This window comes from Medicago sativa, chromosome 5, assembly GCF_051527215.1.
Source record: "Medicago sativa cultivar Bolivia chromosome 5, Bolivia_mono, whole genome shotgun sequence".
Classification (NCBI taxonomy): domain Eukaryota; kingdom Viridiplantae; phylum Streptophyta; class Magnoliopsida; order Fabales; family Fabaceae; genus Medicago; species Medicago sativa.
The window spans coordinates 5,550,179-5,565,193 of NC_140753.1; the positions used below are offsets into that span (position 1 = coordinate 5,550,179).

Consider the following 15,015-nt stretch of genomic DNA (forward strand, 5'->3'; position numbering starts at 1 on the left):
TATAAAGTTTATTATAATAAAGTTTTTATTATAATAAAGTTATAAAGTTTATTTATAATAAAGTTATAAAGTTTATTTTTATTGTAAAAGTTTTTTGAATGACCAAAGGAAAAAAGTTTATTTTTATTGTAAAAGTTTTTTGAATGATTTTTTGAATGACCAAAGGAAAGGAAGCTTGGATGATGAAAGATCGTGAATTCTAAGTTCAAGTCAATTCACTAAGCTCGCTGAGAGCGAGCCAAATGACCAAAGGAAAGGAAGCTTTGGATGATGAAAGATCGTGAATTCTAAGTTCAAGTCAATTCACTAAGCTCGCTGAGAGCGAGCCAAAATGAGTCAAGTTAGAGAGGTTAAAGTTATGAGTCAAGTTAGAGAGGTTAAAGTTGAAGGTATTCTACAAGAGCGCCCCTCCTATTTTCTTCTATTTCTTCCACCTGTTCATTCTTTTTTTTTCTAGAACCCTTCTCTCTTTTTCCCTCCAAACTCGTAAACAAAGCGTGAATTATATGTTGGGTCAGCAAATATGCTCCACATTTTTCCATCCATGAAGCAATTTTCCATGCACAAATGAACTTTGATATCTCTAGAGGTGATTGGATACCACTAGCGGTATGTAAGTGAATTGCCAAATCACTTAGCGAGTCGTGTCCTATATTTTCAACATTAAATCTCTAATTCAAATTGCTTAGTGAATTATATGCTCACTTAGCAAATTTTTCGGATGCTTCTAGGGTTAAAATCTTGACTCTGTTTGGTCTTGTGTGCTTTCCTATTGATATTTTTATCGTTTACCTAAAAAGCTAGAAAAGATGCAATCATATGTCATTATCAAGTATTAAACCCTAATTACTAAATATGTACAATAAAATTGGAAAAACACATGTTTTCAATCAATTCTATTTAATAAGTGTCATGAAATATATATTGAAAATTAAATAAATTTGTCAATTATCCGTGCACTTGATTTGCTAAAAAAATAAGAGATTAGACATGACATAAAGTTCGATAAATTCATGAAATACCAAAATACCCTTTTTATTTTCTACTCGATTTTTTATCTCGCATCTCATGTCTCTCCATCTCCATCTCCATCCCCCCTCTCTCCATATATGTATTATCACTCTCTCTCTCTATCCCCTCTCTTACTCGTATCTTCTTTCTCATATTTATCTTTCTCTCCTCTCTTTCATATAATCTATCTCTCTTACCATCAAGAGTATTAAATATCATCAAACATCATACATGATAAAAAGTACTAAAATGCTTAATTCCACTTTTGATCTTCATATTTTATCAAATTCACAAAAATAGTCTCCCTTATTTTAAATCGATTTTTTTGGTCCCTCAATTATCACATTTGTTGCATTTTTCGTCACAACTCATATGTTTAGCCTACAAAAAGATTATTTTAGGCCCCAAAAATGATGATTTATTACCCAACTTATTAAATATGAAGGGAAATACTATTTTTGGGAGCTTAGGCAAAAAATCAGTCTTTACGCCGAAAATCAATGTTGAGATTGGTTTGGTTCGATTTTAGTTTTAAAAGTATGAATCTAACACTCAACTCAAACTAAAGATAATTGATTGGTCAAATTTCATCAAACTCGACACTTGCGAACACCCTTACTTAATACTTGTAACAAAACAAATGAAGTATTTTTTTTTAGTACATGTACATATATAATACAAATTCCTGCGCAAAGTTGAGCTATTCCACCAAGCCGTCCAACCACTCATGATAAGTTTCAATAATCATGGCATTGTATTTTTTGAATGGAATAATCGTGGCATTGATCCTAACAATCATTCTATTTTAATGTTGGCCTCACCATTCATTCCATAGAGGATAAAAAAAGAAAAGAACTGGCCTTAATTATCAATAGTCAATTTTTGAACGTGAGTATATATAATAATCGATGGACAATCATTGGACCTTATGAACCATGAAGATGATAAGGAGACTTGTTCACCTCTCTCACTGTCATAGTGGAAAATAAAATGCCAGATAACCATATTTATTGCCACCCTTGTTGTTGTCGTCATCATCATTATCATTTAATTTAGGGTAAAATATGCTTTTCGTCCCTGTAATTAGGGGTCATTTGAATTTTCGTCCCTGAGCTTACTAATCCTCCCATCTTGTCCCTGTAATTATTAATCATTTGAGATTTCATCCTAATTACAAAATTTTGCTGAGGTGGAGGGTAATTAGTGACGTGGCATGTGTTTAATGGATTTGTGTCAGGACACGTTAGCTGTGGGGCGGGGCAATGACATTTTTGCCCCTCTCTTCTTCTTTTCTTCTTTCCCTCCTCTTTCCTCTTCTTTCCTCTCTTCTTTCCTCTTCGTTCTTCTTTCCTCTTCTTTCCTCTCTTCTTTTCTTCCACCACCACCAATTTCTGATCTGTTCCATATCCACCACCATCTTTTCTTCTTGTCCCTGCCTCCATCTTTTCTTCTTTCCCTCATATTCTCCATCGAAGCTAAAACTGTTCTTCCTCCAACTCTTCTTCTCCATCGAAGCCTCCAACTCTTCTTCTCCATCGAAGCTTTCACTGTTAATCCCTCACCTCATCTCAGTCCTGCTTCAGTTTGCAAATGTCAACAGGTAACACCAGTACAGGGTACTCGTATGGATCTTATTACGGTAATTTCGAAACTTCCCGTGGAATGCTCCCACTGTGCCGTTGTGAGTTGCCCATGGTCATCTACATTTCCAACACAAGTGCGAATCCTGGACGTCGGTTTTGGAAGTGTCGCAATTGGATGAAAAAAAAAACTTGCGGTTTGTTGGTCTGGGATGATGAGCTAGATCCGGGTACAAGGCCAATGGTTGCTGTGACATCTAGGATGGCAGAGACATCTAGGAGGCCGGTTGAGGAAGAAGTGGAGTCTAAACAAAATAAGTGTAATTGTGTTGAAGTTATGGAAGGAATTTATGACTTGAAGAAAGAGAAGTGGAAGAAGAAGTTGTTAGTTGAGAAACAGAAAGTGGAATGGCTGAAGTGGATTATGGTGGCAAGTTGTGTCCTCTTTTGTGTGTTTTATGCAAGAAAGTGATGAATGTGGATTGCTCTGTTAGTTGTTTAAGTTAGGGTTGTAGTTGGTTGTTATGTAATGAATGTGTTTATTCACATGAATTTGGTAGTGTTTGTTTAGGATTTATGCTTTAAGTTGTTAAGTGTTGTAATTTAATATCAATGACTGTGTTGTATTTCAATCTATATGAATTGTAATGTGATTGCAACAAAGTATTTAAGCTTGTGTTTTTACATAATCAAAATATGGTGTATCCCATGATTGCAACAAAGTGTAAAAAAAGATAGTGAAAGCCATATATTGTCTTCAAAAGAAGCATAACATTTAAATAGAAGCATTAAGGTCTAAGCCATACATTGTAATCAAAAGAAGAAACATTAAGGTCTAAGCCATACATTGTCATCAAAAGAAGAAACATTAAGGTCTAAGCCATACATTAACATCAAAAGATGGCTAAGCTAAATAATTAATGTCAAAGCCAATATATAGTAGATAAATTGGTCCAAGCCACATATTACACCAAAACAGACAGCATCAAAACACTGATAGACCAATTAAACATATTTAATTGTGTCAATTTTTTTCAAGAGGCCTAGACAGGATCCATCTTTAGCATCACCAGCAACTTTTGTAGCATCAGCAGATGTTGTTGTAGCAGGTTGTGTCTCAGCATCCTTAACATCATCTTCCACTTCAATTGGATCATCTATTGCTTTTCCAGGCCCTTTCAAGTTAGTATTTTTTTTCCAAACATTCCTACCACTTCTCCTAACCTTGTTAGATGATGGTTTTGCTGGATTGGGTGGTGGACCCTTTTGCTTTAAGACAGGTTGGATAATTGTTTTGACAATGGTGTATGGCTTCACATAAGTTTGACAATGGTTTTGTGTACTGTTGACAGTTGTGTTGACAGTTGCAGATGGGTTAATGAATATGTTTGTGTTTGGGGCAGTCTGAACATTTGTGTGGACTACTGTATTTGGTTTCACAACAGTTTTTGAGGTTGGAGCAATGGTGTTAACATTGGTGTTAACCTCTGCAGTGGGGTTGACAGTTGTGGATGAATTTGGTTTCATGTAGGTTGACATAAATGCAACTGTTGGTTTTGTGACTGGACCTTTAACTGGTCTGGAAGGAAGAGACTGTGCAGGTGGTTTGAATTTACCTGTCCACTTAGCAGATTTGACCAGCTTCCTTTTCTTACTCTCATTTGCCCCTACCTCAGTGTTTGTTGATCCAGTACCAACACTATAACTGCCTTCAGTAGCTTGTGTTTGATTTCCTTCAGTTGATGTTTTTCTCTGTCAAAGTGAAGATACATGAGCATATACTAAGCAAATTAGTAGCATATAATAAACAAATTAGTAGCATATAATAAACAAATTACCTTCCTTTGAACTTTACCAACTTGTATTTGATTAGTCTCTCCACTTTGACTTGCTTCAGGTTGAATTGGATTGACTGGATTGGTCCCTCCACTTTGACTTGCTTCAGCACTTTGTGTTTCATGTTGAGCAGACTGGTCTTGAGAGACTTGAACACTTTGTTGTTGGTTTTGCATTTGTTTCTTTGGTTGTCTCTTCTGTAAAAGTATAAATCCATATAGTTATAAATAAACTAACAATGAATATGATCAATTAGGTAACGTATAAATCCATATAGTTATAAATAAACTAACAATGAATATGATCAATTAGGTAACAACAGTAAAATACCTTTCTCTTTTGTGCTTCAGGGTTCACTGTCTGACTTTTGCAACCTCTAGCATTGTGACCAGAGCTTCCACATTTTGTGCACCTGTACTTACTAAAACTTCTGCTAAATTTCCCACATGATTTTGCTGGCTCATCAGGCTCTCTCCTCCTTAGTTTCTTAGGCCTTCCTGGTCCTTTGTTGTACACAGGTGGAAGAATCTCCTCACATTGAACTTCAGGCCACATGTCTTGACCATTTATAGCACTAACATTAAATGAATAACATGCTTCATACTTGCTCCTAGTATACCATTCAGAAACATAGTCCTCTGGGTTTTGGTCTGTCTTAGACATTGCAACAATGGCATGTCTGCAAGGTATACCTACAAGCTCCCAAAAATTACAAGTACATGTTCTTTTCTTCATGTCCACAATAAATCTATGCCCACCACCAATCATTTCAACCTCAAACTCCTCACCATTTCCCAAAGTTGCAATCCAATTACCAGCCTTTTGTATCTCAGTATTTAGTCTTTTCTTAGGCATAGGCATAATATTTTGTTCCCATCTACTAAGTTTCTCTCTAAGGGTTGTTATCCTATTCATAATATAAGTTCTAACCCATTCAGCCATTGTTAGTATTGGTTTGTCCCTAGCTAACAAGATTGTTGCATTAAAAGACTCAGATATATTATTCATGAGCACATCACACTTGGGATAGTAGGAGAAGGCATGCTTACACCATAATTTAGGGTTGTGACCTCTCAGCCATTCCCATGCAGCATGATCAACCTTCTTCAGCTCATTCATCTTTGCCTCCCATGCTTTATTCAGGAAAAGAAAAAAAATTAAAACTCAACTATGTTCAACTATATTCAACTATGTTCAACTATTAAAACTCAACTATATCCAGGAAAAGCAAATTATGAAAATACCTTGGAAATATGTTGCCTTTGCTGCTCCCATCATCAAGTCTCTAATCAGGGTCCCTCCTCCAAACTTCTTCTTAAAGTTAGCATATAGATGTCTCAAACACAATCTATGTTCAAGTCTGTCAGACCATTCTTCTAAAACTGGAATCAATCCCTGGATGAATATCAAACACATAAGTACACATAAGAAACCAAAACATAAGTAAAAATTAGAATCAATATCATTAATACCTTCTGTTGGTCTGATATAAAGACCCATCTCCTGTCAGTGCCAATATCATCAAGTAGCAATGTCAAGAACCACCTCCAAGCATCATTGGTCTCATTCTCAACCACTCCAAAAGCCAATGGGTAATACTGATCATTTGCATCTCTTCCAACAGCAACCAGAAGTATTCCTCCATACATAGTTTTCAGATGACATCCATCCACTCCAATGAAAGGCCTACATCCACTCAAAAAACCTTTTTTACATCCTTCAAAGCAGAAGTAAAACTTGCTGAATCTTGGTTGATTTGTTAAGAGTGTTCTCTCCACATTAATTTTCAGGGTATTTCCCAATGAAACTCTGTGCAACTCAGCAGCATACCTCCAAAGCAGAGTATATTGTTTCCTAGCATCACCTTCAATGATTTCTTTAGCCATTTTCTTTCCCTTCCAAGCTACATGAAAAGATACACCCACTGAATGTTTCCTCCTCAAGTCCTTCATTATATCTTTCACAGGCATGTCACCAGTTGTCATTATCTTTGGAAGCACTTCCTTTGTCACCCACTTGTAGGAAGCAATTGTTTTTTTTACAGACTTAGCACATGTATGGTCCCCACTTAATGTCTTTATTTTAAATGTGTGGCTGTCAGCCACTTTGCTACAGTAAATCACATAATTGCAATTTGGTTCTCTACACTCTGCCCTACATCTTACCTTGTCCTGTTTCACAAACTTTATCTGTCTTAAATTTAATACTGACCACTCAGTAATTGCCTCCTTGAACTCTGCAATTGACTTAAAGTCCATACCAAGTTTGAACTTATAGTCCTTTGTTAGTTCACCCATCTTAAATTGAGGGTATCTTGGCACTCCCTCAGAGTCAGAATCATCAGGGTCATCTGATACCAATTCTTCACTTTCATAGTCCTTCTCCCATTCATGGTCAGTATGCTCTTCATGTTCAGCAACCTTTGCTTTTTTCTTTGGTTTTAACTTCAAAGGTTTATCAGTTGTAGGGTTTTCAGTGGTTGGTTTGTATGAATTATCAGCAACACCATTAACACCATCCAAATAATCATCACTGTATTCAAAATCTAAAGGGTTTTTATCATATGGCTCAAACCCATCATCCAGACATAATACCCTCTCATTCTCACTGTCATCATCAAAGTAGTTATCATATGCCTCATCTTCCTCACTACTACCTGAACCACCCTCATCCACATTATCTACATCAGGACATACCATAGGTGCCTTTCCTTTCTCAATGTACCTATTGGCTTCTGAACTTTCACCTAATTCATTACCCTTGACACAGTTTGACCTTTCACCTACTTCACTACTAATCACACAGTTTGGAATGTCTACTCTCTGACTTACTTCATCTACATCATGCTCAACAAATATGTTAGCAGCCCTGTTTTTTTTAACAGCATAATCCTTAATCTCACTTGCATCCTCATCTAATCTTAAGATCCTAAAGTCAACATCTTCATCAGGCATCCACCACAACCTATATGGCTTTTTAACCTCCAAATCTTGTTCTACAATACCACATATTTCAAAAAAACTCCATTTTTCAATATCTAAGCCTTCAAACAGTTTTACATTCCCCCCAGTGTAATTGATTAACCAATCCCTAACAAAACGTCCACCATAGTGAACTGAAACGGAAATAGACATTCTGAAACAAAAAAACACACACTCAGCACCACACTAAGCATGCGAAAATAGAAACCCACAAACGTACAAATGTAACATTTTTATACGAACAACATTTTTATACGAACAACGTTTTTTATTCCCCCCAGTTTTACATGTTTTTTATCATCTATTTCACCGAAAAAACATACAAACGTAACATTTTTATACGAACAACGTATTTATACAAAACGAACGTACCTGGGTTTTCTTCTTCGCGATACCTTTTTGCAAACGAGTACGATTTAGAGCTTTGCGTTCCAATACAGATTCCAACACCAATTTTCGGAGGCAATCGAGTTCCAATCGTAATCTTCTCAACAATTTTCCCCAATTTGTGTCTGAACCCTAACCCTGGAACAATTTCCCCCCAATTTCGTGTTTCTGATTCTGAAAGAAGAGGGAAAGAAGAAAAGAAGAAGAGAGGGGTAAAAATGTCTTTTTGCGCGAGCCCAGGTTCATTAAGGGCAAAAATGTCATTGCCCCGCCCCACAGCTGACGTGTCCTGACACAAATCCATTAAACACATGCCACGTCACTAATTACCCTCCACCTCAGCAAAATTTTGTAATTAGGATGAAATCTCAAATGATTAATAATTACAGGGACAAGATGGGAGGATTAGTAAGCTCAGGGACGAAAATTCAAATGACCCCTAATTACAGGGACGAAAAGCATATTTTACCCTTTAATTTAAATACATCGTGTTCCTTTGGTTAGCTCGAAAATGACGACACAATTTTTTTCTAATGATAATGGAGTTTACTTTGATAATGATTAAGTGTTTCGTTGGTTTCACTTTATAAGATATAAATTTGATTACAGAGATGTTGAAATGGTTATGATATGTTTGGTCGCTCTCGAATATAATTGATGTTATTTTTAAAATTGAATTTATCTTAAGTTAGAAATTGGAGTTTTTTGACTTTAGAATTGATTTTAACAATCAAATTTATTACTCAACTCACTTTATACCAATATATTCAAACATAAATCATTTTACCTTAATTACCTTAATTTACTTTAACCAAAATCAAGGTCGTTTATTGATTTCAAATAAAAGTTTTCTAAGAAGATATATGTTGGTGGATAATTAAAATTATTTACGCGTTTTAATTTAAATGACTAAATTTCATTTCATAAATTTGAGAGAATAAATTATCCAAGACTTACATTTTTTTTTTTGAAACAATCCAAGACTTACAATTGTGATGTGTAAAATGCTAATTTAAGATAATATTCGCTTACTACATGTTTATCTACACAGTTTTTTAAACACCCCCAAGTTTCTTTTTCCATTGATTAATGGTTAAATTAGTTGTCATTACGCTCATAATGAATAAAATATAAGAATCCTATAACTTTTGAAATAAAGAAAAGGGTAAGGGTGGTTAGTTAGGTCCTAGCATTATAATCAAGCATTATCTAACAACTCATATGTCCATGGACGGTGCAAGGGCAACATAGAATAACCCTCCCTTTCACAATCATATACATTTTATTATTATAGACTCTTCATATATATACCATGGCAAAGAATTCTTATGCAAGGCATCATCAATTAATAGTTGATCAGATAAGTTCAAAATACCTAATTAGTCTTTGGTTAATTAGCTAACTCCTTTGTTTTCAAGTAAACTGCCAAAATGGTGAAGATAGGTTTTGGTACATTTGATGACTCATTTAGCATTGCCTCCCTCAAGGCTTATCTATCAGAGTTCATTGCCACTCTGATTTTTGTGTTCGCTGGAGTTGGATCAGCAATTGCTTACAGTAAGTAGTGCTCATGTGTAACTAACTTCTTTTTTTATCTTTTTAAAGAAGTGTGACTAGTTATATGATTTGAAATAAAAATTATTCAAGAAATAAGTGGAATAAGCTTTGTAGCTCTAGAGGTTTTCGTCGTCCAATTTACGAAAATCTCATAGACTTCTTCTTCTCGTGCATAATATTTGTCTCAAATCGTTTAAGTTAATTTTAAAATAGACAAGAGTTACATATAGAAGATGAAAAATGAATACGCGTATATGATAAGTGACCAACCTCATTCATGTCACTTCTCGGACATGTGTGTTTTTGTCACGAAATGTTTGAAAAATGATAACGGAGACATCTAGTAAGACTTAAAAGATTTACTTGAGACAAAATTTGAAGGAATATTTTACTTTTGTTAAGAGTTATTAGCAACTTCAATAAATTCCAATATTGGCAAAATATAAGCTTACATCAGATGGTTGGTAACAATATTGGACTATTGGTACAAATGTAGAAGGAATGATGAAATGTGGTTGTTTTGCATTATGCAGATGATCTAACATCAGATGCAGCCTTGGATCCAGCGGGTTTAGTGGCAGTAGCTGTGGCTCATGCATTTGCACTATTTGTTGGTGTGGCCATAGCAGCAAACATCTCAGGTGGACATTTGAACCCAGCTGTTACTTTTGGATTAGCCATTGGAGGCAACATCACCATCCTAACTGGTCTCTTCTATTGGATTGCCCAGTTGCTTGGCTCTATTGTTGCATCTCTCCTCCTCAATTACGTCACCGCTAAGGTATATTCAAAAGTACATTACATAATTTTAGGTTCAGGTGGTTAATGGTTTCGGTTGATGACAAATCGTTTTGGGAAAGCCCGAGGCCAAATCTCAATTGAAACAATTTTTTGTTTAAACGTGTCTTATCTCTTAATTGAACTCCTGAATATCGGGACGCCTTTCCATTTAAAACTAGAGGATGAAAAAAAGTCACACATTAACGAATTCTTTTACTCATAATCGTAACAAAATCCACATATTAATAAATCATTGAATAGTTGATAAATATACATTCAATTTTCTTATATTAATATATTATGTTGGATATAAATTTGCAGAGTGTTCCAACCCATGGAGTGGCTGCTGGTCTGAACCCTATTGCTGGATTAGTGTTTGAGATTATCATAACATTTGGATTGGTTTACACTGTTTATGCCACAGCAGCTGACCCCAAAAAGGGCTCAATTGGAACCATTGCACCCATTGCTATTGGGTTCGTTGTCGGTGCCAACATCTTAGCCGCCGGTCCATTCAGTGGCGGTTCAATGAACCCGGCTCGCTCATTTGGCCCAGCTGTGGTTAGTGGAAACTTTGCTGATAACTGGATCTATTGGGTTGGACCATTGATAGGAGGAGGCTTGGCTGGGTTGATTTATGGAGACGTCTTTATTGGTTCATATTCCCCAGCACCAGCATCTGAAACATACCCTTAAAATTGAATCATGGTTGTTGGTCCTTTCAAGCTTAAACTTTGTTCACTGTTTGCTTGCTGTCATGAACCTTTTGGTTTTGTTTTTTCTTTCAAAAAGGAAGTTGTAACTTGTATTATCTATCCACTGCTTGTAATAAATTGTAAATTATAAAGTTATGAATGAAGGTCCCTTTGTTTTGATCTGAAATATTGTTACATTCACAAACACCACTACAGACTAATCACTACCTTCATAAATAGCTTACCATAAACTGCAGAACCAACCTTCATAAATAGCATTATGCAATAATAGCTTACATAAAGTGCAGAACCAAAAAAAATCGAGAAAATGATGCAGCTTACAGAATAGCCTACCTTGGAATAACATAACTTAACGGCAAGTAAGGAACATTTAGACTACGGGTTTCAAAGTGGAATTAAACATACAGAGAACGTTATTTAGGGAAGTAACTGTTAACCACAACGTGTATTTCCGGATTCACGGGGTGAGTTTAGCAAAATCATGGTAAACCTTAGTGATTTTGCAAAACTACACTATGGAGCTCCAACAAAATCATTGTGTCACAGGGATTTCATCAAATCCAATGTATTCTAAACATGCACATAGCAAGTTCAAAAGCAGATGTGGGAAGAAAAGAAATACAAATAACATAATCTAATGATTAATGAACTGGTAAATCTGCCATGATGATATGATGCAAACCAACAATATGTAATTAACAACTATCATTTACCAAAATGCCTGTATTCCAGTGATAAATGGAAATAGTCAAAAAAAAAGGACAAGTAAAATTGCCAAAATATAACATGGGTTAATAATAGTAAACAAAATTTGTAAAATTTAAAGAAATCTACTAAGCCACACGTTGAAATTGATGGATGTTTTTTTGCCTCCGATAACAATGCAAAAAGGTACAAATCAATAATCTTTGTAGCAGTGTTAGCCAGAACTGCTATTAATAAAACCTTCCCTGTGACCTTCAAAGCCCGGCCGCAATAGCTTTTTCTCTCTCTTTGCAATCTTCCTCATTTTCTTATCATTAATCCTCTCAGCTATATTATCTGACCTTTTCTTTTGCTTCTCTGCCTTCAACTGATCCCTTGATTGAACTCTCTCTTCCCATTTCTCTGCATTTTTTTCTTGCTTCTTCTTCCCCTTATGTATGCTTTTCTTTATCAATTTGGGATCGTCATGGACCTTAATTCCTGAAGCTCTGTCCATTGCTGCTTTCCATGCTTCCTTCTTAGCAATAGCTTCACCCTTCTCAGGATCATTCTTCTTCAGTTCCTCCAACTTCTTAGCCCTTTCAAGTTCCTTGTGCTTTGAAATTTTTCTCTTCTTACCTAGCATTTCCTCATCCTGAAGTTTAACGTGACCAAACACAAGCTCCTTTGAAGCCTCCGCGGCATCCTTCTTCACCTTCTCTTGTAGCTTCTCATCAGGTGCAGGCTTACTTTCATTGGTCTCATCATCCCTCTTGCGTTTATTATCCTGATAATGATATCCTCTCTTGGTGTCTCTATCTTCCCTCTTCTTAGCCGCCTTTTCCGGATCCGCACAGTTACGAGTTGACCGAAAACCTTCAAGCTTGCGATGAAGCCTTTGGCGAAGCTCTTCATAGGTCACAGACCGATCATCTCCGTCCAGCTCCGACACAAAAGGCTTAACCACATCCTCTTCTTCCTCGCCTTCATTCGCTTTTTCTTTTCCCAAACTCTTCTTGAGAAGTTCAAGTGTGGTTACAGGCTTCTCAGGGTCTAAACGCTGCACCTTAGACTTCTTGATATTCTGTATAGTTTTTTTCTTTGCCTTTTCTTTCTGTTTCTTCTTGAGACCCTGAAACCACGGTTTCTCGTTATCATCAGTTGGCAGATAAAACTTAGCTGGAATAAGTTCAACCAATTTGTCGAAAAAACTGGCATGCTCGTGAATCACAGACTCCAAATCTTGACCAACATCAACAACCTCTGCAACAACCTTTTGCTTCCTCATCTTCATCACTCCAAAGTCTCCCTATAACAGCATGAGAGAATAAAAACATTTTTCTAACAAAATAAAATTCTGCTTAGTAGAATGATACATCCTAAATAAGATATCTGTTTTTCAAATTTTGTACGCCAGTATTTGAAAATTACACAGAATTCAGTCCTCTGTAGCATCGACACCAGCACATGTGATTACATTTAATCAATTTATTTTTTTCTTCAGTATGGTGTTGACGAGTGAACGTCATATCTAATGTCTGTGATAGTGCTTTGTAGGAATTCAGAGGCATGCAATACTGTCTGTGTATACCTTTGCCAGCAATATGTATAGTAATACTAGTTATAGAGTTAGGGACTGTTTGGATTGACTTATTTGAGCTTATCTAATGACATAAGCTTTGTGAGACTGTTTGGGAAAACTTACGAAAACAGCTTATGACAATTTTCATAAGTTTTTTTCAGCTTATTTTCATAAGTTCTCCAATCTAGCTTATAGCATACATAAAAAACAATTTAACTTCATTTTATCGTTTGCTATAAAAATAGCTTATGAAATCTTATACATAACATAAGCGGTTATCGTGATAAATATAAGCTGTGTTCATCCAAACAGACCCTAAAACCAATTAAAAAAGAAACATTTGCAACTTTGTGATTAACAACAAATGATAAATTGATAGTTTAATTTGCAAGATACAGACGATGAAGAAAATAAAGAACGAAGTGGTGACAGAAAACAGAATCTGAAATTGTAAAAACTAAAAAGAGAAGAAATAAAGAGATAAACTCAAATAACGAGACCATACCTTTGGGAAGAAGCGGTGGATGACGGCGGGTTCGGGTCGACGGACGGCGAAAGGCGGAGTGATTGGGATTTAGAAATTAGGGTTTCGTGTCTGCGAGACACAGATAATGAGGTGCGTGTAACTAACAAATAGTGTGAGAGACAATAATAGGTCCGGTTTATTTTTTTAAAATGTCTAAATCTAATAATTTTAGTTCAACATTTTTTAGTTTTAATTTCTCTAAGTTTGATGTAACCAATTTAGTATTTTTTTCTCTAAAAAAATTTGATCGGTAAAAAGATAAACATTGAAGATTTCGACTTGAAATTTGCTTTTTTGACAATGAATATTTTCTATTGACACAAGTAAAATACGTAAATGCCCAGTAGTTAACTACAGCTGAATACTTGTTAGTCAAATGACTACAAGTGCTTCCATCAAAGGTCACAACAATACAAACAAAATTTTCAGAAGCATTCAATTCAATTCCTTCTCAATTCCTTTGTGTCTCTTCCTCTAATCTCCTCTTGAAACAAACAATGAATATTTTCTATTGACACAAGTAAAATACGTAAATGCCCAGTAGTTAACTACAGCTGAATACTTGTTAGTCAAATGACTACAAGTGCTTCCATCAAAGGTCACAACAATACAAACAAAATTTTCAGAAGCATTCAATTCAATTCCTTCTCAATTCCTTTGTGTCTCTTCCTCTAATCTCCTCTTGAAACAAATAGGTCTACCCATGAAATCAATTGTTTAACCTTCTTCTTCACCATCACCATCAACAACTTCATCTTGTTCTTGTTTTATGAGATGAAAATTGCTGTTGACACATTAGAAAAGGTTGTGACACACATGTAAAATACGTTTTTACCCCCTCGGCAGTTAACTGCCGAGGAATTAAAAATCCGGCTGCAGCTAACTGCCGAGGAATTCCTCGGTAGTTAACTGCCGAGAAAAAGCAATTTTCAAAAAAAAATCTCCTTCGGCACTTTACTGCCGAGGAGTTGTTTCATACTTTTTATCTTTCCACAAGCACATCACTTCACCTTCTGTGGTAGTGTTTCTTTCACCTCTTCAAAACACCATTTTTGTTGAACAAACACCATTTTCATGTCTCCTCTTTATTCCATCTACAAGATAAATGGGTTTTTTCCATCATCATATTGAAGGCAAAAATTATTCAACAACTATTCTCTAAAATTTGTTAATGATCCCAATTTGCAATCACGTTGGTTGGATTTGGAATTGAGCAATCATGTTTAATAATTTAAAATTCTGCAATATAAATTATATAAAAATAAAACAAAGAAAAATAGTGAGGAATCAAAGTTAACTGCAATTTGGAGAATATTGATCATGAAGGCACAACAGATTGACAAACAAGTCCATAAATAGACAAATATGGAATCTG

The 15,015-nt window shown here is 35.5% G+C and overlaps 3 protein-coding genes across 3 annotated transcripts; 1 reads left to right on the plus strand and 2 right to left on the minus strand.

The window, feature by feature from the left end:
* Positions 1–3,342: 3,342 nt before the first annotated feature.
* Positions 3,343–7,053, minus strand: LOC146919450 (uncharacterized). Its single transcript, XM_085712793.1, has 5 exons — positions 5,900–7,053; positions 5,672–5,822; positions 4,758–5,560; positions 4,430–4,624; positions 3,343–4,343 (listed from the first exon to the last, which is right to left on the minus strand). Exons 1-5 carry the CDS (start codon positions 6,722–6,724, stop codon positions 3,597–3,599), a joined length of 2,721 nt encoding a protein of 906 aa, XP_085568919.1. The 5' UTR covers positions 6,725–7,053; the 3' UTR covers positions 3,343–3,596.
* Positions 7,054–9,127: 2,074 nt separating this feature from the next.
* Positions 9,128–11,014, plus strand: LOC146919451 (putative aquaporin TIP2-2). The gene is made up of 3 exons (XM_085712808.1): positions 9,128–9,352; positions 9,886–10,133; positions 10,454–11,014. Exons 1-3 carry the CDS (start codon positions 9,226–9,228, stop codon positions 10,826–10,828), a joined length of 750 nt encoding a protein of 249 aa, XP_085568934.1. The 5' UTR covers positions 9,128–9,225; the 3' UTR covers positions 10,829–11,014.
* A 506-nt stretch (positions 11,015–11,520) lies between these two features.
* Positions 11,521–13,720, minus strand: LOC146919452 (uncharacterized). Its single transcript, XM_085712807.1, has 2 exons — positions 13,620–13,720; positions 11,521–12,841 (listed from the first exon to the last, which is right to left on the minus strand). Exon 2 carries the CDS (start codon positions 12,824–12,826, stop codon positions 11,768–11,770), a length of 1,059 nt encoding a protein of 352 aa, XP_085568933.1. The 5' UTR covers positions 12,827–12,841; positions 13,620–13,720; the 3' UTR covers positions 11,521–11,767.
* Positions 13,721–15,015: the final 1,295 nt, after the last annotated feature.